Below are 23,685 nucleotides of genomic sequence, written 5' to 3'. Positions count from 1 at the left end.
TCTACACGTCCTACTGTCCTAACAATCATGCTTTAGGACTGGCGTTGGCCACCGCCCGGGGTCAGGAAAAGAACCCTCCTTGCTCCCCTCCCAGCATTCTGTTGGTTTGTTAATCCCCTTCCTCTGAAGCACCAGGGACGGCCCTGGCTTGAGATGGGTGTGGTGGGGCTCCAAGGAGGCACACAATTTTCTTTCTGGGGTGCTCAGCTGGCTGGTTTTTGCTCAAGTACTCAAAGGAATTTCCACTAGGTCAGATTGGCAGGCACCATTTGGGATTTTCATCCCCCCCCCCTGCAGTTTGTGAGTGCAAGTCACTTGCCAGGGTGTAACTCACTGAACCATTCCCCATCATTACAAGGGCCTTGGGCAGTAGTGCACCTGGGTCGCTCCTGTGCTCTCCGTGGCACAGAACAGTCTAGCCTCCTGTGATACTTAGGCTAATTTCAGTTGTTGAGGTCCATATGGGATGATGTGAGGTCAGCACAGATGATCTGTTCGCCCCTTTGGGCCTTCAACTCTATAGCTCTGTAGTTTCACGTTGCTGTTTAAACCAAGCTGTAACTAGTTAGTTGATGTTTCCCAATTGAGCATAGGCTTGGCCACGAAAGCAAAAACAAAGAGTCAGCATTCACTTGGCTTAATACCTTGCTTTGGTGTCAAAATGGAAACCGACAGCTTCTCCATATCCCATTCCAGAAACTTGGAGTAAAGTATGAGTTGCAACACGCCTATAAACTGCACACCAGAGGCCAAGCTATTTCAGACTTCAGCTGGAATTTACCAATTCAATTAGGAGGCATGGGGAAGAGAAGTTGGTTTAATGATATTAATAAAGTCAGAGTTATTTTATTTGTTCTTTACAGTATTTATTGTACATGTATCTCTGGAAAACAAGTCCCTGATGGAAACTTCCTTCTAAATCAGATATAAATTACTTCAGCTACAGTATGTGCGTTTTACACTTTGGAGTAAGAAACAGCATTATGCGCTGACTGCCTTCTCTTTGTAAGTTGCCATCATTTTCTTGATTTCGGCAATTGCTTTTGCAGGGTTCAATCCCTAAAGAGAGAAGCGTAACAGTTAGTTGCTGGAGAAATTGAAATGACACCTAATAGGAGTTTTCTTTACATCAGCATAAGTCAGTGCTGTAAGTTCACGGCCAGCCCAGCCCCAATGAGAGAAGTTGGCAGAATGTGTTGTGCAAAAATCCACTCCTCCTTTGGAAAAATAACAGAGTTCACCTACTTCTACGGCAAGCCCCACTACCCTATCTCCTTTTGATTGCTAGCAAGAGACGGTGCAGAGAGGAGCCACTCAGTTATGATCAGATTTGAACAAGGGCCTTTTTTGAAGATTTGATTGGTATCAGGATTGGGCATCTGTTTCCGAAAGGCTGGCTGTGAGCCCCAGACAAGACAGGCAGTGTTCTGGATGACTCTGCATCCCAGAATGTGAGAAGATGCTTCACTGCCTCCCCAAAATTTGTCTTTCAAGGGAAGGAGTGGAAGGGGAAGGGGGAGAGAGCCATGTCAGGGTAGGATGAGTGGGCTCACAGCCAACTGTCTCTCAGCAACCGATGACCAACCCTGATCCCAATAAAATCTTCAAAAAAGGGCCCTTGTTCAAAATGTTTGTAGCCTGCTCCTAGGTCACAATATGTATTTGTTAGAACCAGCCCGTGTCCTTTAAGAAACAAAGTCTGAATATAACAAGACCTGACAGGCAGCCACTGAAGGGCCTGACATAAGACCTCTAACTGCTCAGAGATCAGGTCTCTTGATACAGCTGGAGCAGAGTTGGACTTGATACATTTGGGGGTATTTTCACTTTGGTTCCGAAGGCAGGTGCTTGCTTAATAAAAATGGTCTCATGTATAAGCTTTGTTGGAAGCCATACAAAACAAAACTAGGAGAAAAGCAAGAGCCATAGCTTAAATGGGACTGGAAGTACAGAAAGCACTTCATGCTGTAACACAAGTGATTTGAGCACATCACGCTTCTTCTAGCTGGTTAGTTTTCCAGAGGACTTTATTGTGCAGCTACATTTCATGCTGTGAAAGGCCTTTATATAATCCTGGAGTGCTGCCTAACTAAACGAGTTTGCTTAATCGCAACATAAAAGGGAAATCACAAGCACCCTGCCAGACAACTAATCATGTACAATTCAGATATGATCAAGGGAAAGCCCAGGATTACGTCTGGAACATGGTACTTATTAAATAAGTCTGTATAGTCTGGTAAGAAATGCAAAGCCCATGATGTGCTGCTTCACTATAACGTCTGTCCATGCAACTCTCACACGCAGGCAAACACACACAATTTTCTGCTGAACGCAGACTTCAATGACACTACATCAGCTCACGTCAAGCTCCAAACGTAAGTGGCTACCTCTATGCTGTAGACGTCATCCATAAAGGTAACCTTGGAATCATAACTGAATACACCCAGAAGCACTGAGTTTTAGTGATCAGCACTTGTAGAGATGGATGATCCTGGAGAATTTTACTTTCAAGAGTTGTGTACTCCCGGAGCAGGCATTTGCTTTGTGCCTTCTAGACAGCGAGCTTTCAGTTTTAAAGGAACTGATTGAAAACAGCAAAGAAGTTGCTTCTAAAGAGCAAGGAAGGATGGCACAGCTTTTGAGATGTAACCCATGAAGAGTTAAGGAATAACACTCTTTTCAGGAGAGCCTGAGCCCTTTCAAATTTGATTTTCTGCCATGACAACTCACTACGTCACTGCATGACGGAGGCTTTCCTTTACGCACAGGTCTGACTGGAAAAAATGCATTCCCAAGGTTCTGAATGTAGCAATCTGTATGTTATAATGGCCAAGCTGGGAGCTACCTAAATTTGCCCTTATAACCGGCTCCCCCTGCATTTTGTTTGCCAGACATAGCTGATGCAATCTTTATTCTGTCTCTGAAACACAAGCACTTCAGTGATACCCTGAAACTCAGGCATCTGAATAGATGATTATTCAGTGAATAAATCTATTGCTCTTGATGGTCTAACATCACTATTTAAAACCACGTGATAGACTGCTATTATCTCATCAGGCTAAGTCTCAGAGACTAACTGTACCAAATCGAACGGAAAGGTATGGGATTTTGTAGCATGTAAGTATCCCCTCAAAGTGGCCTTTCAAGACTTTCTGGAGCTAATAGACTCTTTCCTGGTTTTTTCCCCTTGGGGTGAGAGGGTGGTAACGAGGCCTCATGCTAAGGGGGTGTATGTGTTTCTAAAGACAATCCCCAGCACTTCACAAACGTTGGCCAAGAGACTTGCTCCCCCCCCCAGCTGTGGGTAGTGAGAAAGGAAGGCATGTGTTCTCTCTTTTTATAGTTCTTTCTCTGCTTTGAGAATCATCTGCAGCTGAGGTTCAAGAGATCTGTGTGGAGAAGAACACCCCAGCTGTTTCTTTGTCAAGACGTAGATTTGCACCCACATCCTCTTTCCTGCCAAAGAAGGGCCACTTAAGCCGCATTGCATCAGATCTATGAACACCTGGCTGAGACGTCGGCTAAACTTTTGTTTCTGGGGAACTGGTTCCCTCACATTTGGAACGTGTTTAGTAAATGTTATACTAGAGAATCCTATAACTTGACACAATGTTGCCCCACATATTTTATCAATAAATTCTGAGTTTTCAAATGATACCTCACAGGGCATAGTTTATAGTTATACAAAATACATCTGTCTTGAAAAAGGGATGAAAATAGGGATACCGGCTATCACAGAGGGATACATACCTTGGGGCAAGTCTTCGTGCAGTTCATGATAGTATGACAGCGGTAGAGGGAAAATGGATCCTCAAGTTGTGCCAGACGTTCTTCTGTGTAGTCATCTCTGGAGTCAATCATCCAGCGATATGCCTGGAAAGCAAAGCATATTGGGCATGCTGTATCCTTCCATACAGGCAGTCCCCGGGTTACGTACAAGATAGGGACTGTAGGTTTGTTCTTAAGTTGAATCTGTATGTAAGTCGGAACTGGTGTCCAGATTCAGCCGCTGCTGAAACTGATCAGCGGCTGATTCCAGGAAGCCCGGGGCAGGGGCTTCCTGTAGTCAGCCACTGGTCATTTTCAGCAGCTGCTGACTAGGGGACACCTGGGGCAGAGCAGCTGGGGTGCTGCTGGGTTGGTCCAGTGGCACCCAGAGCGGCGCTACGGGACCAACCGGCAGCGCCCCAGCTGCTGTACCACAGGCGTCCGGAGCAAAGCCGCGGAGCACGGGGGCAGCGGGACAGCCCAGACGTGCCGTGGCTATCCTGCTGCCCTCGGGCTCCGCGGCTTTGCTCTGCTCTGCTCCCCGTCCCCCAGGTCTGCAGACCAGGGGGAGGGGGAGGGGGAGCAGAGTAGAGCAGAGCGGCGGAACGCGCGGCCAGCTGACAGCCCAGACGCGTCTGGGCTGTCAGCTGGCCGCGTGCTCCGCTCTGCTTCCCCCCCGCCATGGTTTGCAGACCAGGGGGAGGGGGAGCAGAGCGGAGCAGAGCAGAGCGGCAGAACGCGCGGCCAGCTGACAGCCCAGACGCATCTGGGCTGTCAGCTGGCCGCGTGCTCCGCTCTGCTCTCCCCCCCCCTGCAGATCAGGGGGAGGGGGAGCAGAGCGGAGCACAGCAGAGCGGCGGAACGCGCGGCCAGCTGACAGCCCAGACGCGTCTGGGCTGTCAGCTGGCTGCGCGTTCCGCCGCTCTGCTCTGCTCCGCTCTGCTCCCCCTCCCCCTGGTCTGCAGACGGGGGGGGGGGAGCAGAGCGGAGCGCGCGGCCAGCTGACAGCCCAGACGCGTCTGGGCTGTCAGCTGGCCGCGCGTTCTGCCGCCGCTTTGCTTCCTCTCCCTGGTCTGCTCAAGACCAGGGAGAGGAAGTGCCCCGTTCGTAACTGCGGATCCGACATAAGTCGGATCCGCGTAACTCGGGGACTGCCTGTACTTGGAAAAAACAATAGATTAAATATACATACCAAAAGCATGATTTTACTTAAGGCTCTAAGTTCTGAGTCTAAATCACTTCTTTTAAAACGTTGCCAGAATCCAGCTGCTTCTTTAAGTCAAATCCTGAGTGCAATTTGTAACGTGAATTAGTTAAAATATTTGGAAATTGTTATAATAGCTAATAAGGATGTCGAGAGGCAGGTAATCCACTAATCACGTAGTCAAATTTTTATTGACTACATTAGTTGATAAGGGAAGGCTTCCTCAATTTTGGCTCATGCCAGGTCCACAAGCTACCACTGCTGCAGCTCTGCAATTTAAATGTAGTAAAAGCCGGGCACGCAGGCAGTGGGGTGTGTGCATGGGGGGAGGGGGCGGGGGAGGGGAGAAACAGAAACAGAGAAGGCTGCTGCTGGAGTAGCCTCTGCTCACTGCAGACAGAGGCTACTTCAGCAGTAACACCTCTCTGCACGGGGTCCCAGGAGGGAGCTGGGACCCCCCACGGACAGGAGTTGCTGGAGCCAGCGGGAGTGTGCCCCGGATCTGGGAGCTACCCCCCTGCGGTGGCTTTGCATTTTAATAGTAGTAAGAGCCTGGCACGCTCTGTCAGGGGCAGCTGGGGGGTGGGGGTGGGGAGGAGAAGAGGAGGAGGCTCTTAAGCTGGCTCCCATTCCCCCCAGCCCTTGCTGTCTCTGATAGAGGCAATAAGGGTGGGGGGCAAATAATCAACTCGACTGCCCGATAAGCCTAGGCTACTTGCCTACATCCCTAATAGCTAATGTGAGATTTCATCAATGGAACAGCGATTAATTTTCTTTCTCTGCCAGTGCATCATGCTTAACGTATTAGCATGACAGATGTAAGGAAAATGAAAATGTAATAAAAAATAAAGATGTTAGTTTGTAATAAAACCCACTCAGCACTTTTTGCCTTCAAGGCACTTTACAGAGAGTTATTTGCTCGGAACACCAATGTGAGGTACTTGAGTATTACAGTCATTTTAATACAACAGGCAAGGAAACCGGAGGAAGAAAAAATGACACACAAAGACCATGGTGACAGATGGAGTCTCAGAGCTGGGACTGGAACTTGGAAATCCCTGGCTTTCTATTGTGCTCAGCCTGCCCCCCCCCCTCCCCTCCCCCCCCCCAAATGTATTATATTCAGTATTGACCATAGCTCTATAGGACAGTAAAGAACACGATCCAATTAGTCTGGGTGTATTTGGGATGTTAAATTGCAAGCAACTGACTACTCAAACAATCAATGCATTTTGCATCAACTATTCGATTAGTCGATAGGGCGCCTCTACCTTTGAAGTGTAGCCACAGCCCTAGAGCTGTGGCTACACTTCAAAAGGTGAAAGCGCCACGTGGAGCCCAGGGTCAGCTGGGGACTCCGCTGACCCTGGGCTCCGAGTGGTGCTGCTGCTTTGAAACGCCGTGAGGAGCCCGGCATCAGGTTCCTCGTGGCATTTCAAAGCGGCAGCGCCACGTGCAGCCCAGGATCAGCTGGGGACTCCCCCACTGACCTGGCTCCATGCAGCACTCCTGCTTTGAAACGCCACGGGGAGCCTGGGGACACCTCAGCTGGCCCTGGGCTGCTTATGGCGTTTCAAAGCAGCAGCACCGTGTGAAGCCCGGGGTCTGGCCCCAGATCTCACGCAGCGCTGCTACTTTGAACTACCCATTCTCCTCCCCCTCCCTTGCTGCCCCTTTCTGATAGAGGCAGCAAGGTGTGGGGGGGAAGCGACTAATCCTTCATATCCTTAGTGTGCACCATCCGGAAGGGCAAGCAGCAGTGGAAAAGCAGGATCCTTTCTTATTGTGCCTTACTGCTCTTAGGCTGTTAGATAATGAAAAATTGTATTACCTAACCCCTCAGTAGTGTCACATAACACGTGTATTGTACCCAGCTCACACTAATCACAACAAGTCTGTCTTGGATAACCAATACTCACTGGGAGTGAATTAAACAGGATTAGTGCAAGGTACATACCCATGTGGGGCTACTGACTTCTCACAATTATTTAATGTATTTCAGGTTATGTTCTATATCCCCCAGCTCTTGATTTCTGAGTAAACAACATGCCCTGAATTAAAGGCATTACTGTGCTACGTTACACATTTCCACTGGCTTCAGAAAAATGCAGAGTGCCAGAAAGCAACCTAATCCAAGTCCGTGTGTGTGTGTGTGTGTGGGGGGGGGGGGGGGGGGGGGGGGAGGGGGGAGGATGCGAACACCGCCCCCCCCCAGGTTCTCCCAGTAAGTGTGAGGCTGGGGGGTGCATTACCCCAGCCTCTCTCCCCCTGTGCTCCAGTCAGCTCCGGGAAGGCAGGAGCAGTGTGTTGCCCCAGGCTCCCAGAAGTGAGGCCAGGGGTGGCACAGCCACCAGCCCCTCCCATGGCTCACCCTCCCCCACAGAAATTCTTGCGTATGGGCTTGCAATAACCTTGCTTTATCAAACAACATCACACCACCCCTGCATGGCAGTCACCTGCTTCTTACCTGCATAAGCACTGCAGGGCCCAGGTATTTGTCTCCATTCCACCAGTAACTGGGGCAGCTGGTACTACAGCAGGCACACAGGATGCACTCATAGAGCCCGTCCTGGACACAAATGGGAGAGAGGACAGTCAGCAATGCAAGGCATCACCTAGGACCCAATTCTTCAAACACGTGCTTCCTACTTGCCCCTTGGGACAGCCAACTTCAATATGGGTTCACAGCGTGAGTAAGACAGGAGAAATCATTCTTTCCCCTCTACTCCATGCTGATTGGGCCTGAACTGAAGAACTGTGTCCAGTTCTGGGCAACACATTTCAGGACAGAGGGAGAAATTGGAGACAGTCCAGAGAACAGGGGCTCAGTTCTGGCAGCCGTGGTGGCTGATTTTTGTGCTGGGAGTGAGGCAGCAGCAGGAGACGCCTCTCTCTCTCTCTCCTCAGTAATGGCCGGGGCTCCGCGCTCCCCTGCAACCCATGGTGGTGCAAGACGGGCTTGGGGAGGGAGAAGGCATGGAGGAGGAGGGAGCGCTCCACCGCCCACATGGTAGTAACAGGGGGGCGGCCTCGCTCTGGGGAGTGTGAGGGTGGGGTGGAGCAAAGGGGTGTTGGGTGAGAGTGTGTTGGGGTCACAGGGCAAGTGGGTGTTGGCTTGAGAGGTAGGGTCAGATGTTAAAGGGTCAAAGGGCACAGGGCATAGGGATGGGAGATCAAAAGGTGTTAGGCACTGGGGAGCAAGGGACTTGGCTGCAGCTAGGTGGACCACTAACATTTGCATATTCATTATTTGCATAATGAATATGCAAATAAAATGTTAGCCATCTGCAAAAAGTTTGTGAATGGGCTTGCCAGTCCATGGTATAAAAAAAGGCTGGGAACCACTGGTCTAGAAAACATGACCAGTAAGGGAAGTCTGAAAGACCTGGGTTTGATTAGTTTAGAAAAGAGAAGACCGAGGCGACATGAGAGCAGCTTTCAAATACTAAAAGGGTGTTACAAGGAGGAGAGAGAAAAATTGTTCTCAATCTCTGATGACGGAACAAGAAACAATGGGCTCCAATTGCAGCAAGGAGGCTTAGGTTGGATATTAGGAAACACGCCCTATCAGTGTGGTTAAGCACTGGAATAAATTGCCTAGAGAAATTGTGGAATCTCCATCATTGGAGATACTTAAGAGCAGGTTTGTTAACCTTTTATCAGCAATGATCTAGATGGTGCTTGGTCCTGCCGTGAGGGCAGGGGACTGGACTTGATGGCCTCTTGAGGCCCCTTCCAGTTCTACTGTTCTATGATACGCAGGGTGTGCTAGACCAGTTTCTGCACTTGTAGCGAGAGATTCCTGTCAGTAGGTGCCTTGAAACAGGAAATCAGGGAACCTTTACTTCTGCCTGTATAGTAAAAAGATTCATTTTGGGGGGGGGGGGGGGGGGGAGAACAATAAAAATATTGAGGAAGTAGGGAAAGTGCCTGTGAAAACAATGCTTATATTCCAACAACTTGTTTCAAGCAGGCCCCAATAGGCTGAAAGGAAAAGCACGGATGCATCAACAACTGATCAAGACAACATTCCCCAGAGGAGGAAGAGGAGGAAATTGTGAAGGCTGCCAAAAAAGGAAGGCAAACCCAGTAAAGAACAGAAGTGGTATTTTACTATGTGTTTTGAACAAATCCTCAAATACGATGCAGGGTAGTCACACCATCCCTGCTGTCCCAGCCACAACAAAGGCACTTCTATACTCAAAACACTTGTGTTTTTCTTGTAACTACTTGCTGAGGCATCACAGGATCTGTCCTAGTATATGAAAACAGAGAATCATCTGTATGCTGACAGAACTGCTCAGAGTTCCATCTATTTGGGGACACTGCAATAAAGGAGGGTGTCCTAGATAGTATGGCACTGGATCTCTAGGGCAGTATAGACAACACCCGTAGCTAGGAACACAGTCCATTATTTCATAGTAGAACCCTGAGCAGAATATGGATACAGACAATTAAGCCAGGAAACATTCTCTGGTAAGTAAATGAGAAAGAAAGAAAGGAAGTAGTAACAGGATTGTTTTTGTAAAAGGTCCCTCCATGTTTCCCTCCACCCCAAGTCCAAAGATGTTGCCAGACTGGATTTAAACTGCATTTCTGTGTGTTATTTCTTGGAATACACTGACTGGGCTTCTCTTTACAAGGAGGAACTCTATTTTAGGAATGTTACCAGGTAACTGGTTAAATGGTTACTCAATAAGCATCCCCGTTTATAACGGGAACCACAACAGCAGCTGTGGGAACCGCAGCAGTAGTAGTGGCTCTGCCTGTGGTGGGGGCCCCCCCCCGACTCAGCCCCCTTTAATCCCTTAAATGTAGTGGTTAACCATTTAACCAATTACATGGGATTTTACATCCCTGCTCTATTTGCACAGGATGCATTTCTGAAGGGTTTGAATTATAATACAAGGAACATCTGTCAGAGCCAAGGAGCAAAGAAAGAGTCTACAGGAGAAGAGATGTGTTGCACTACAGCGAAATCCTTCCAAATATAGAAAGTATCTGGCGCTCACTTGTAATACTTCAACTACAGTTGTGTGTGGAATTTAAGCTTAAGTTTCAAGACGATAATCAGAGTTTGGGGCAAAAGTGCCGCGAATGACAGGAGAAAAGGGTTCAATGTATTTTGGAAGACTTAAAAGGACAAAGTCAAACTAAAGTTAGCTTCCTTCTCAAAACGTTCACTAGTTAGTAGTAGGGATGTCAACGTACAGTCCACTACTGATTAATTGATATGCCTTGGCTTATCCGTTAACTTTATCAACTACACGCACTCCCCCCTCCCCTGGTTGCCTTTGTATCAGAGTCAGTGGGAGCCAGTCCCCATGAGGAGCTGGCTTTTAGCAGGTTCCTCATGAGCACCAGGTCTGCCTGCCCTCTCCCACTTGTGCACTGCTGCCTCTGATAGAGAGTCAGCAGTGCTGAGAGTGGGGGGAGCAAAGTTGCAGTCGATACACGTGGGGAGCCAGCTTTCAAGCAGGCTCCCTGGGCATGCTGGCTGTGCAGACCTGCCTGCCTCCTGCCACTGTCTCCTATAGAGGTGGGGGGAGGAGAGGGGAGAGCAGGTAGGAACCGATTCCCCCCAGCACCTACTCTGTGGTGCTACCTGCCTCCCTCCACCCATGCTATCAAAGGCAGCAGTGGAGGGGGGGAGGGAGGCGGCGTGCTTGCGGGGGAGGCTGCCACAAAGCAGCTTCTGGCCACAGAGGTGGATGTGCAGCAGCAGCACCTCTCTGCAGGGGGTCCAAGCTCCCGGAGGCTGCTTTGTGGGAGGTGGAGCAGGCTCTGTCTGCAGGCAGCTTGGATCCCCCACAGACAGGGGCTGCTGCCACCCTGCGCTGCTGTTTCTCTATCAGAGGCAACAGTGCAGGGCAGCAGGCAGCTGGTCTGCACAGAGAACTCGTTTTTAAACTGACTGTCAGACCAGCCCCTGCCTGCTACCCTGCGCTGCTGCCTCTAATACAGAAGCAGCAGCACAGGGTGGCAGGGGGCTCCCGAGGAGTGACGCTGGGAGGGCACTGGCTACCAGCCCCTCCCCTGGGGATTATCGAACAGTCATGTAACCACTAAGATATCATGCGGGAACAATATCGAACGTCTCCAGTTCGTAGTAATACCTGAGGTTACAAAAAATGAAAGATTCAAGAAAAATACTTGTTTTTTCAGTTTACTTTGTGCATTTGACACCACTGTCTGCGGTTTCTTTCAAAGCAAAGTAAGAATTTTTTTAGGAAACAGCAAAATCAGAAAGACTGGTACTGTCAGACTCTTGCACTGTATAGCAGCTAAAACGACTTCTTTTAAGTCTTTTTAACTGAGATTTCAAATGGACTGACACTTAAGAAGAAGAAAACAAACATGACATTTCATTTAATTATACCAGTTAGCTCTTTTGCATCTTTTCCGTACCCTGTCTCAGGCTTTCAGATGGGAAATACTTGGGTTTTGCTACGCAATGTACTAGTATTTTTATGGCACCACTGACATTTCTAGCAGTCATATGATGGCTTCATATGTCAGAAACACTTCATAAATTGAGGCAAAATGGAAAATGTCCAGATCTTGCTTGAGAAAGTTGTCTCCGGTTATTTCTCAAATGATTTTTAAACAATTTATTTCCTTTTTAAAAAAACCAAGGAATGTTGGGAATTCAAACTCAGCTGTCTTTCATCCTTTGGATGTGCTCCTCCATATTGTGGTGATACCGCATTTGCAACACCACAATATTGGCCCATCGACTATTCGATTATTTAATTAATCTAAATTTAACATCCCTAATTTGGATAGGGGGTATAAAGTTGATCTTGCTAAACTACTTCAAGGTAATAATGACAAAATCTAGTCTCACCTTGCTTTAAAATTGCAAAGGTCTAATGTATTTTCTTGATCTGAAAACCATTTCTCTTTTACAGTGAAGGGAAAATTTCAGTGCAGACAGCTGAGCTGATGTTCAAGTCTCAGTGTAAACCGTAAGAGAGTTTGGTAACTAAAACAATGCAGTTAGTTTCCTCATGCAGACAAGTCCCCGGAACATTACACCACATCCCAACCAATCAATTCGTACCACATAAGGGAACCTCTGAAAGGATTCTAGCAGGGATGGTGAAACGATTCCATGTTCCATTTTGTATTTACTTCTAAGGGACGACCACCACTTACACACAATTACAGGCAAGTTAAAATATCAAACTTAATTCTTACATGGCTGAAATTAAAGCAATGGCAGTGGGGAAGGGGGAGAAACAAAACAAGGGTATTAACCAGTTTTTCACGATCCTCTATGGACTGCAGATACTGCTCTTTGCCCTGATTCAATTCATCCCTCTTCTTCAGGTAAGGCTCGATGGATTTATACTGAGCATAGAAGTTACTCAAGTCCTGAATTCAAAGAGAAAAAGAAAGTATTTGACTGACAATTTGCAACAGTTATTCGAGCAAGTGATCAGACATTCTACATTTGCATTCGGGAAGAAAGTGTTGCATTTGCCCCAATAACCTCCCACTTCCTTTTTAAAGACAACAGGTGTAACCACTATCTATGAAGCTACAAGAATTAAGGAATTGGTTACTCAGCTCTCGTTGTTCCATCACAAACCATTTTAGAAAGACCTTATAAAAAGTCAGAAATTTTGGAACGATCTCTTAGCCAGGCACTACACCCTGCCGCTGAAAACCAAGGTACAGCCTAAAACACTGTCATCCTTGGTCCCACAAACTACAGCAGAGGCAGAAACTCACCGGAACGAGATCCTTCACCACATACATGTGGGGGAGAGGGTAGATCTTAGAGACCTTGCTAAGGTTGGTGTCAATTCTTTTGGTACAGGCCAGGGTGTTCCCACCATTGATGTTCATAGCACAGGAGCCACAAATGCCTGAGGAGAAAAGAGATAACAGATCGTCTGATTTGTATCCTTTCACGTGGGGGGGAAAGGGGGAGCGAGCTTGCCTCAAACAACCCCCTTTCCACAGCCATGATGCCACTTTAAAAGCTAGTGTAGGTATCACTGTTCTGCCAGAAGAAAGATCAGAATTCTCTTGGGCTCTCATTCAAAGAAGCTCTTGGGCCAGCCGGAAGTGTCACTGTCTAACAACGAAAGACTCTTTTCGACTTCCATCAAGCGCTGACTAGGGTGGATCTGCATCACTAGCAACAAAAGTAAGGCAATGACCCTTGGAACGAGTAATCTGAACTACCCATTCACATCACACCAAGCTGTAGCCATGCAGGAAATAGGTATAACAGTGGGGAGATCTCTGGACATTTCTGTGCAGTGTTCAGATAAATCAAGCAAAATACATTTGAGGTTCTACAAGGAACAGAATAGAAACTATCACACCCCCTCAGCTGGAATATTGTGTTCACGTTTAGTCACGTCATCCCTAGAGGGATGTAGCAGAAACAGAAGGGGTTCTAAGACATGTGACCTAGAGAACAAACAAGAATGAATGCATAATTGAAACAAACTGGGGATGTGTTGCTTAGAAAAGAAACCATCAGATGTTGCCAGACCAGAATCTGAGATTAGAGCGGTTCAAATGTTCTAGATTTTGAAAGCAACTGCACAGTGTGAATTTCCTCCTTGTGATATCCAGAATCAATAATGGGCAACAATGTTTAACACAAGATGTATTTCAAACAATTATTGGGAAAAGATCCTAGCACTTGAGACTAAACAGAAATCTATCCCCCTTTCATTTATGTCTATGTTTTATTTGCAACCTTGTCTAATTAAAGAAGACTCTACCATCTTTCTGTCCCAAGTTGCAATCATGGGTAGTGTGAATGGTTGGCATGAGTGAATTAACGGTAAGTGAGCTGAAGAGAGGCCATACTAGGGTCCGAGTCAGTGCCCTGGTGAATTATGGACTTGTTTATCACTTTGAGAAAAAGACTGTGTGCGCTGAGAGAAGCAAAACTACACAAAGGAGGCAAAGTTCCCAAGTAAGAGGAGCCAGCGAGGAAAGAACTCGACTAAGGACATTCCGTTGCTTATCCCTCGTGGCTAGGTGAGCAGAATTGGGTGTTGTAAGTAGGATGTTCCAAGATTGGTCATAAGCACACCCGCAGGTGGTGAGATCATCAGACATCACCCCCACTGGAACTGTCCCTCACCGAGGGGATATATACCACACCAATTGGCCACACAGGCCAGACTCCATAGATTTGGCACATTGGAGCGACATGCACATCGGACTTCTGCCTCAACCAAATTAACCATTACCTGGGGTTCGGCCAGCACCAGAGGGTGAGTGATGTGTTTGTGAATGTGCTTTCTAACTGCTAACTACTAGATTTAAACATTGCTTCTGAACTGCTTCTTAATTGCTCGCAATAAAGTTTGTTAAAGGCATATTTTGTCTGCTGTGAATTCATTGGTTGGTGTAAGTCTGGCCCATGGGACTACTGTATGGACTGATCACCCGTGCAACAGCGCCCTCTTGTGACACTGCCACATCACATCACACCACAATTGTTCCCAGGGCAGCACACTGACATTACAACAGAATTATAGTCTCACCGTGGGTCTGAGCAAAAGACACTGGGCTAGATAACAGAGAAAGCTCCTTTGGTATATATGGTCGTGCCAATTTTCTTCCACAATTTGATCTGAGGAAGTGAGTCTGGCCCACGAAAGCTCATCACCTAATAAACCATCTTGTTAGTCTTTAAAGTGCTACATAGTCCTGTTTTTTGTTTCAGCTAGACCAGACTAACACGGCTACATATCTATTACTATAAAAACAACGTGACACTCATTATACAGGTTAAAATTGGCTAGCTAGTAGGTCTCAAAGTAATTGTGCATGGGAAATCACCATCAACTGGGAATGTTTCTAGTGGGTTCCCCAGGAGACTGGTTCTTTGCCCAACACTATCCAATATTTTTATCAAAGATCTGGAAGAAAATGAGTTACCTGATAAAGTTTGTGTAATCTACAAAAATTGGTAGAATGGTAAGTAATAACAAGAATAGATTAATGATACAGAGTGATCGGGATTGCTTGCTAAACTGGACACACGAGAACAATGTGTGTGCTTCAATATTGCCAAATCAGTGACCTAAAAAGAATAAAAAGCCTTGCGAATGGTTCTCTGGAGATCTATCAATTAGGGATGTTAAAATTAGATTAATCAACTAATTGAAGTCAATAGGATTTCCATTGACTATGTGATTAGTCGATAAGGGCGCTTCTGCTTTGAAATGTAGCTAGAGCCGCCCAGCTGTTGCTACATTTCAAAGGCAGAAGTGCCACTTGGTGTTCCGTGTTTGAAATGTACAAGAGGCCAAATGGGGGGACTTTTACATTTCAAAGGTGGAACACCACCACTGCGCCCCTGCCCCCTCCCAGGGAGCTGGAGCAAAGGGGAACTGGCTTTTAAGCTGGCTCCTCCAGCACGCCCTTCTCTTCTCCGCTCTTGCTGCCTCTTTCTGATAGAGGCAGCAAGGGGGGGGGAAGCGACTAGTCAATTAGTTGCTTACGTCCTTACCATCAACTCATCTAGATTAGGGATGTCAAAATGCCCCTATTCAGGTAAACGTGCAACTGCTGAAAATTTCAGCGGTTACATGTTTACATGTGGGGGGTGGGAACAAGGAAGAGCCAGTGCAGCATAGGGGCGGGGGGCTCCCACTGGCCAAACTGCAGTCTTATGCCCAGACCCCGTACTCTCATCCTCCTCACACATACACCCTGCCTATTCCCCGCTGCTTTCTCTGATACAGAAGCAGCAGCGCGGGGGGTGGGGCTGTGTTAACCACTTAAACACATACACTATCACATCCCTAATGTAGACAATGATCTAGTTTTACAAGAGACTACATGAAAAGCACCAGCAAAGTCAGTACAAACTAAAATGTCATGTTTATGCTGCCGAACATACCATCTCAGTGTTTCTCAACCTGGAGGTTGCGATTTATATCATAACTCTATGGTAAAAATGAGATATAAAGCATGCAATTACTGAAAAATTGCTTGATACTTTTGTATTTTGTAGGTAAATAGTTAAGTGAGGTGAAACTTGGGGTACACAAGACAAATTGGCCTCCTGAAAGGGGTACAGTAGTCTGTAAAGTTTGAGTACCACTGGTCTAGGGCATAATTCAATATAAAGGGATGCTCTGGGAAGTAGAGACTTTAAAACAGACTGGGAAATCATAGTGGATAACCAGTGGCATATGATCTTCCAGTGTGTCACTGTGACTAAATGGGCTAATGCCTGGTTATAGAAACAGGAGACTATTAATTGCACTTTGAGAGGTTATATTTAGGGAAGTACAGTAAAACTCCGATGGCCTGGCATCTGACGGTCCGGCACTCCTGATGGTCCGGCACCATCAGGAACCCAGAAGTGCTCCGGGCAGCTGGACCATTGGAGCTGCTCTGCCCCCAGCTTCCCCGATTCAGCCACTGCTAAAACTGACCAGCGCTGAATCCGGGAAGCAGGGGGCAGAACAGCTGGAGCGCTGCCGGGTAGGTCCAGTAGCGCTGCCCCTCAGGGCTGCGGGACCAACCTGGCAGCACCCCAGCTGTCCCGGATTCAGTCACTGCTGAAATTGACCAGCGGCTGACTCCAGGAAGCCCGAGACAGAGCTGTTCTGCCCCAGCTTCCTGGAATCAGCCGCTGGTCAGTTTCAGCAGCAGCTGACTTGGGGACACCTGGGACAGAGCAGCTGGGGTGCTGCTGGGTTGGTCCCCGCAGCGCCGACGTTTGGCACTACCAGACCAACCCAGCAGCGCCCCAGCTGCTCTGTCCCAGGTGTCCCGATTCAGCCGCTGCTGAAACTGACCAGGGCTGACTCCTGGGGCAGAGAAGCGGGGGTGCTGCCGGGTTGGTCCAGTAGTGCCAAGGAGTGGCGCTGCGGGACCAACCTGGCAGCACCCCAGCTGCTCTGCCCCAGGCGTTCCCAAGAGTAGCTGGGGTGCTGCCAGGTTGGTCTCGCGGCGCCAAGGGTCAGTGCTACCGGACCAACCCGGCAGCACTCCAGTTGCTCTGCTGCAGGTGTCCCCGATTCAGCCGCTGCTGAAACTGACCAGCAGCGGCTGAATCGGGGACTCCTGGGGCAGAGCCGGACTATCAGAAGGGAGGGCTATGAGGGGGTCTGGAGTAGCATCCCTCCACCCCACCCCAGACCCCTCATAGCCCCCCCTTCTGATAGTTCGGCATATCTGATAATCCGGCACCCGCTGGGTCCTAAAGGTGCCGTATTATTGGAAGTTTCCTGTATAACTGTTTAAACGGTTAACCGATAAGTCTGGAATTATTGGTTATCATTAAAGATTATACGCAGGCTCCCACCCTGCTCCTGGGAAGCTGGCTGCCACCCCACGCAGATGTCTCTGCATCAGAGCCAGCAGCACAGGGTGGCAGCCAGCTCCCCAAAAGAGGGGCCGGCAGGTGGGAGCCAGGTTAAAAGCCAGCTTCCCGGGCACATCAGCTCCTGGGGAACTGGTTATTACCCTGCACTGCAAGTACATTTAACTGCTGAGATTTTCAGTGGTTACACAATATTCCACTTTTTAACATCTCCACTTATTATCCCTGTATTTTACACTGGTGTGATTACTACAGGAGTCCTGTGCTAGTGTCCACATTTCAAGAAACACTGAAAAACTGGAGAAAGTTCACAGAAGAGCCACCAAGAGCAAAAGTCTGTAGGGAAAATCCTTACAGTGAGACTCAATCTGCTTAGTTAGTCAAAGAGTAGATTAAGGATGACTTGACCAAAGCCTGCAAGTACCCAGGGAACAGAAGTCTGGTATTAGTGGGAAGGCTCTTCAATCTAACACACAAAGATATAACAGGATGCAGCAGTTGGAAGTTGAAGCTAGATCATTTGGACTAGAAATAATCTGCAAATATGTAACAGTCAGGAAAATTAGTGACCAAAACAATTTATCAAGGGTTACAATGGATTTTCCAACACTGGAAATTTTAAAATCAGGACTGGATGTTTTTCAAGAAGATCTGCTCTAGTTCTAATGGGAATTTATCCAGGGAAGTCCTATGGCTCGTCAGCCTGGCTAGATGAACACAGTGGTCCCTTCTGGCTATATAGTGGATGGAATATTTCCATCACTAACAACAATTTGAGGCCAATTACCCCCTGCTATTAGAAAAAGGTTATTGTGGTTGGGACATCTCACCTTTCATCTCTGCAGATTAAGTATTATGAGCTCTCCCCCATCTATTAAATGTGTTCCATCTACTTACAGGCTCCTGCATTCTAGCACACCTCCTGTATGTCAATGTAAGTGGCTTTTAGAATCACCAAAGCAGACCTTCCCCCCCCCATTTAACCTGTTCAACAGGCAACAGAGCAAAAAGTCCTTCAGTCATTCACAGCAAACAAAACAGAGCTCTCAGGAGCAATCATTCTGAGATATGAACTGAGCCTGAAACAAAGTTATCTGATAATTGATCTGTGAATGGGCCTAGCATTTGAACATGACAGCTGTGAAGTTTCCTGTGCTAAATAGCAGAAGAGGAGGTATAAGGTCTATCCTGAGATGTTTTGCTGAATAGAGCATAGCCACTCTCATCATTAACTTTTTGTGAGGATGAGTTATCAGCTCAGAACCCAGGGTGCCAAAGGAGCCGCAGTAGAACAGGGTAATTAATTTAAAAAAGCACATCTCACCTTCCCTACACGATCTGCGGAAGGTCAGAGTGGAGTCGATCTCATTTTTGATCTTGATCAGTGCATCAAGTACCATAGGCCCACACCTATAATGGAAACCAACCACTTGAATAAGCCTCCATTTTCTCCATAGCTCCACTATTTCATTTCCAATCTTCTCATGCATTTGTGAAATGTTCTTAGAATCTGGAAATCAAGTTACTGTCTGACCTTCTGGCTTATCACAACTCTGTCTTTGCTTCTACTGAAACGCTAAAGTTATTTCTTCATTTGAGGAGCAGTAGCTACATTCCTGCAGCTTATATGCCTACAAAAACTGGATTTGTTGTTTGCATTTCTATTAGGAAGTGTCTATCAAATACACTAAGGATAGAAATTCTAAATACAATAGCTTACCCATCTACAACCCCAAGAGACAAAATATATATCAATTAATAAAACAAAACTCTCAGCAAAACTTGTAGGGAGGGGGGGGGGGGGGAATAAAAAGTCCCACGAAACCATGACCCAAAGATAAATAATTCTACCTGGGTTGGACATTGGGAAGACATCAGAACTGACTACCTCTCATTGTAAATACCTCAGCTTTAAATCAAGATCTTAGGAGTTTGAGTGTCCCCCTTGATTACAAATGAATCGATAATGCAAAGGGAAAGAGGTGGTCTCAAGTAGCCACGTTGCAAATCATGCATGATTTTATGTAACAGAGAAGAAACTAAACTCCACCCAGAAACTAAGTCAGGAGCCAATGTGTGTGTGTGTGTGTGTGTGTTTTATAAGCATGTGATCACATGCTGCATTAGTTAAAAATTTCAAAATAGATTTAAGGTGGAACCCAAGTAGGGAACAATAAATCCCAAGAAAGCAGAGGCACAAGTATTTGCACCAAGGTTCCTTCCTACATCCCAGAGAAAAGGTTGCACACTTCTTGCCAACTGCAGAGGGAAATAGGTGCTCTTGGTCATAGCTGAGTATCCTTAATTTCACCTCAAGCTGCACACTCAAGTGATAAATGGCAGGCACTCAGGCTTACTTTAAGGGGAGCTGATGTAATCTTCTACTGGATCCTTTTCTTGATCTACCAGCATAATATGCGTTCCAGAGTAGAACCATGCTGCATGTGCAGCTCATGAAACATGCTAAAGCCAATGTGTTTCAGTTTCTAGTATGGCTTGCAGACATTTAGAGTCTCAAGTGCATTTTAAAACTGAACTATCCTTTTAATCAGGGTTACTCAACTTTGGAAGCCTCGGGGGCCACAATGAGACTCACAGCACATGCCGAGGGCCGCAGTGTAAATGAGGTTACATATACTTGCAAATATATATGCAAATATATGCAAACAGCTTCTTTCACAGGGATGGGCATGAGTACAAAACACTTCCCATAATGCCCTAGCACCTCCTCGCTAGGGCTAAAAACACTGACATCCTATACCCGTCTGTTCCAGCCAGCCCATCCACTTGTATCTTTCAATGCTCACCCTGCCTGGGAGATGCCTCGCCATTGTGGAACGTGTTCCCAGCAGAGGCCATGTTCAAAGGATCCTACCTGCGTGCTGAGCCCAGCATAAACCCAAACTGCACCACGGGATGCAAACAAACGGGCCGCATGTGGCCCATGAGCCGCGTGTTGAGTAACCCTGCTTTTAATCATCATGAGAGACAGTGGTGTTGGACTCCCCTGGACTTAGTTCTACTTATCATGTTCTGATTCTATGTTACCATCAAGCTAAAGGAATGGTTGCAGCAGCCTGCCTTTATCTGGTGACAATATGATTTTGGTCCCATCTATACTGACAAAACCAAGCCATATTATAGCATGATTGAGACATGCCCATAACATATCTGGTCATCCTGACATTGCTGAATGATCACATAGCTTAATGATCATAGAATCATAGAGCTGGAAGAGACCTCAGGAGATCATAGAATCATAGGACTGGAAGGGACCTCAAGAGGTCATCGAGTCCAGCCCCCCGCCCTCAAGGCAGGACCAAGCTCCATCTACACCATCCCTGACAGATGTCTATCTAACCTGTTCTTAAATATCTCCAGAGAGGGAGATTCCACCACCTCCCTTAGCAATTTATTCCAATATTTGACCACCCTGACAGTTAGGAATTTTTTCCTATTGTCCAATCTAAACCGCCCTTGCTGCACTTTAAGCCCATTACTCCTTGTCCTGTCCTCAGAAACCAAGAGGAACAAATTTTCTCCTTCCTCCTTGTGACACCCTTTTAGATATTTGAAAACCGCTATCATGTCCCCCCTTAATCTTCTTTTTTCCAAACTAAACAAGCCCAGTTCATGAAGCCTGGCTTCATAGATCATGTTCTCTAAACCTTTAATCATTCTTGTCGCTCTTCTCTGTACCCTTTCCAATTTCTCCACATCTTTCTTGAAATGTGGCGCCCAGAACTGGACACAGTACTCCAGCTGAGGCCTAACTAGTGCAGAGTAGAGCGGCAGAATGACTTCATGAGTTTTGCTTACAACACACCTATTGATACAACCTAGAATCATATTTGCTTTTTTTGCAACAGCATCACACTGTTGACTCATATTCAACTTGTGGTCCACTATGACCCCTAGATCCCTTTCCGCCATGCTCCTTCCTAGACAGTCGCTTCCCATCTTCTATGTATGGAACTGATTGTTCCTTCCTAAGTGGAGCACTTTGCATTTCTCTTTATTAAACTTCATCCTGTTTACCTCTGACCATTTCTCTAACTTGCTAAGGTCATTTTGAATTATGTCCCTATCCTCCAAAGAAGTTGTAACCCCACCCAGTTTGGTATCATCTGCAAACTTAATAAGCGTACTCTCTATCCCAATATCTACATCATTGATGAAGATATTGAACAGTACAGGTCCCAAAACAGACCCTTGCGGAACTCCACTTGTTATCCCTTTCCAGCAGGATTTAGCACCGTTAACAACAACTCTCTGACTACAGTTATCCAGCCAATTATGCACCCACCTTATCGTGGCCCTATCTAAGTTATATTTGCCTAGTTTATCAATAAGAATATCATGCGAGACCGTATCAAATGCCTTACTAAAGTCTAGGTATATGACATCCACTGCTTCTCCCAGTCCAGCCCTCTGCCCACAGCAGGACCAATCCTGTAAAGCTAATAGTCCTATTATGAACTTTAATCAACAGCTAGAGTGGCTAACTTAAACCAACATCCAGAGACTTAATTGCTGTCTATCAGTCCAAAGCTCACGGAGGCGCTCTGCGGAGCTGCACTCTGGGATCAGCATCCATATACAGGTATACTTACTTATTCAGGTCAAGTTCATAGGTCTGCATGTGTGGCTTATCCCCAGGCTTGTCTGGATCCCATCTGTAGATCGCAAACGTCTTGATCCGTGGTGCTACTGCTTGAGAAGCGGGTGCTGCTGCAGCTGCTGTCTGTGCTCCACGGCAGGCCTATTGTTCAAACAATGACAACACACAAACCTCCTTAGACTCTTCCATGTATTTTTTCTAGACAACACATGTTGTGCTGGGAAGAGATTTGCTTGGTTGCCTACTGATTAAAGCAAGAGATCTGTGGCGAGGACTCCGGATCTACCACTGATTGGCTGAGTTACCTACAACAAGTCTTAACCTCTGCATTTCCATTTTCTAATTAATTAAGGGGACTGGACTCCATGACCTCTCAAGATCCCTTCCAGTTCTAGGATTCTGTGATTCTATGGTTAAACAAACAGAAACGGTAACAACGGTTACGGATTCAAAATGTTGCTAGCATCCGTGGAGAACAGATCCAATTTTGGCCAGTGTAAACGTCAGGTATAAAACACTACCTACAGGGGGGAGCCTATTTGGATTTTCATTATTTGCTCCTCTTTTTGGTGGGGGCGAGAGGGGGAAGGTCGGTTTAAACGAGCGGCGAGAGCCTCCTCCCGTCCAGACGACGCTCTCAACGCGGGTCTGCGCCCCCGGCGGTCGCTGCCCCGATAGATCGGTTGATCCCGCACGTGCCCTTTTCGCAGACACAGACTAGCCCCCCCGCCCCCCCCCCCGGGCCTGCTCAAAGGGGTCACGCGCTTCCCCAAACCCCCCCGAAGCCAGGCGGAACCGCCCCCCCAACCGACCCCGCCCATTTCACAGAGGGGGAAACTGAGGCACGGCGATGACTTGCTCCAGCCCGCGCAGCTGGACGGGAGGGGGGGGGGGGCGGCGGCCCCCACCCTACGAGCCTCCCCGGGGGGGGGCAGGGAGGAGACACGGGCAGCCCCCCCCCCCGGAGACTCCGCTCTGGAGCCCCCCGCCCAGCGCGGCCGCGGCCTGCAGGGAACGGCCCCTCCCCCTCACCTGCAGCGCCGCCGCCCAGAGGGTCACCCGGGAGACGCTGCGCCTCAAGGAGACACCGACTACGGCCGCCGCCATCTTGGGCGCTGACACCCGCCGCCACTATCCCACAAGCCACTGCGACGGAACCGGCAAGGCGGAGACGGCCCTAAAGCCCGCCTCGGCCGCCATGTTGGGAGTGGCCAGGTCGGGGTACGCGGGAAGGCCGCATGGGGAGAGGCGGAGGGGAGCTGCAGTCCACGGAGGGACATTTTGGGCAGAGAGAGGTGGAACAACTGGGCGGCCATATTACCAGGGGCAGAGGGGAGACAGAACCAATGGAAAGCCGCCTGCGGAGTAAAGATTTGGAGCCAATGGGAGGCCATATTGGGAGTGGCAAAGGACAGCGGTCCGTGACGGCAACCATATTGGGAGTGGCAGAGAATGGACCTAGGTGGAGTCCATATTGGGAGTGGCAGAAGAGAGTGCATCCATTGGGAGGCCATATTGGGAGTGGCAGAGGAGAGTTGATCCATTGGGAGGCCATATTGGGAGTGGCAGAGGAGAGTTGATCCATTGGAGGCCATATTGGGAGTGGCAGAGGAGAGTTGAGCCACTGGGAGGCCATATTGGGAGTGGCAGAGGAGAGTTGAGCCACTGGGAGGCCATATTGGGAGTGGCAGAGGAGAGTTGAGCCACTGGGAGGCCATATTGGGAGTGGCAGAGGAGAGTTGATCCAGTGGGACATATTGGGAGTAGAAAGGC

General features: G+C 47.8%; 1 protein-coding gene across 1 annotated transcript; it reads right to left on the bottom strand.

Moving 5' to 3' along the window:
• Positions 1–803: 803 nt before the first annotated feature.
• SDHB (succinate dehydrogenase complex iron sulfur subunit B) lies at positions 804–23,102 on the bottom strand. Its single transcript, XM_075906217.2, has 8 exons — positions 22,945–23,102; positions 21,905–22,053; positions 18,616–18,701; positions 12,710–12,846; positions 12,233–12,349; positions 7,440–7,541; positions 3,751–3,873; positions 804–1,059 (listed from the first exon to the last, which is right to left on the bottom strand). The coding sequence occupies exons 1-8, from the start codon at positions 23,017–23,019 to the stop codon at positions 982–984; spliced, it is 867 nt and encodes a 288-aa protein (XP_075762332.1). The 5' UTR covers positions 23,020–23,102; the 3' UTR covers positions 804–981.
• Between the last annotated feature and the right edge of the window lie 583 nt (positions 23,103–23,685).

The sequence above is a fragment of the Pelodiscus sinensis genome, chromosome 24, assembly GCF_052426305.1.
Source record: "Pelodiscus sinensis isolate ZL-2025 chromosome 24, ASM5242630v1, whole genome shotgun sequence".
NCBI classification, from domain to species: Eukaryota; Metazoa; Chordata; order Testudines; family Trionychidae; genus Pelodiscus; species Pelodiscus sinensis.
This window is presented reverse-complemented; position numbering and strand designations above follow the sequence as displayed.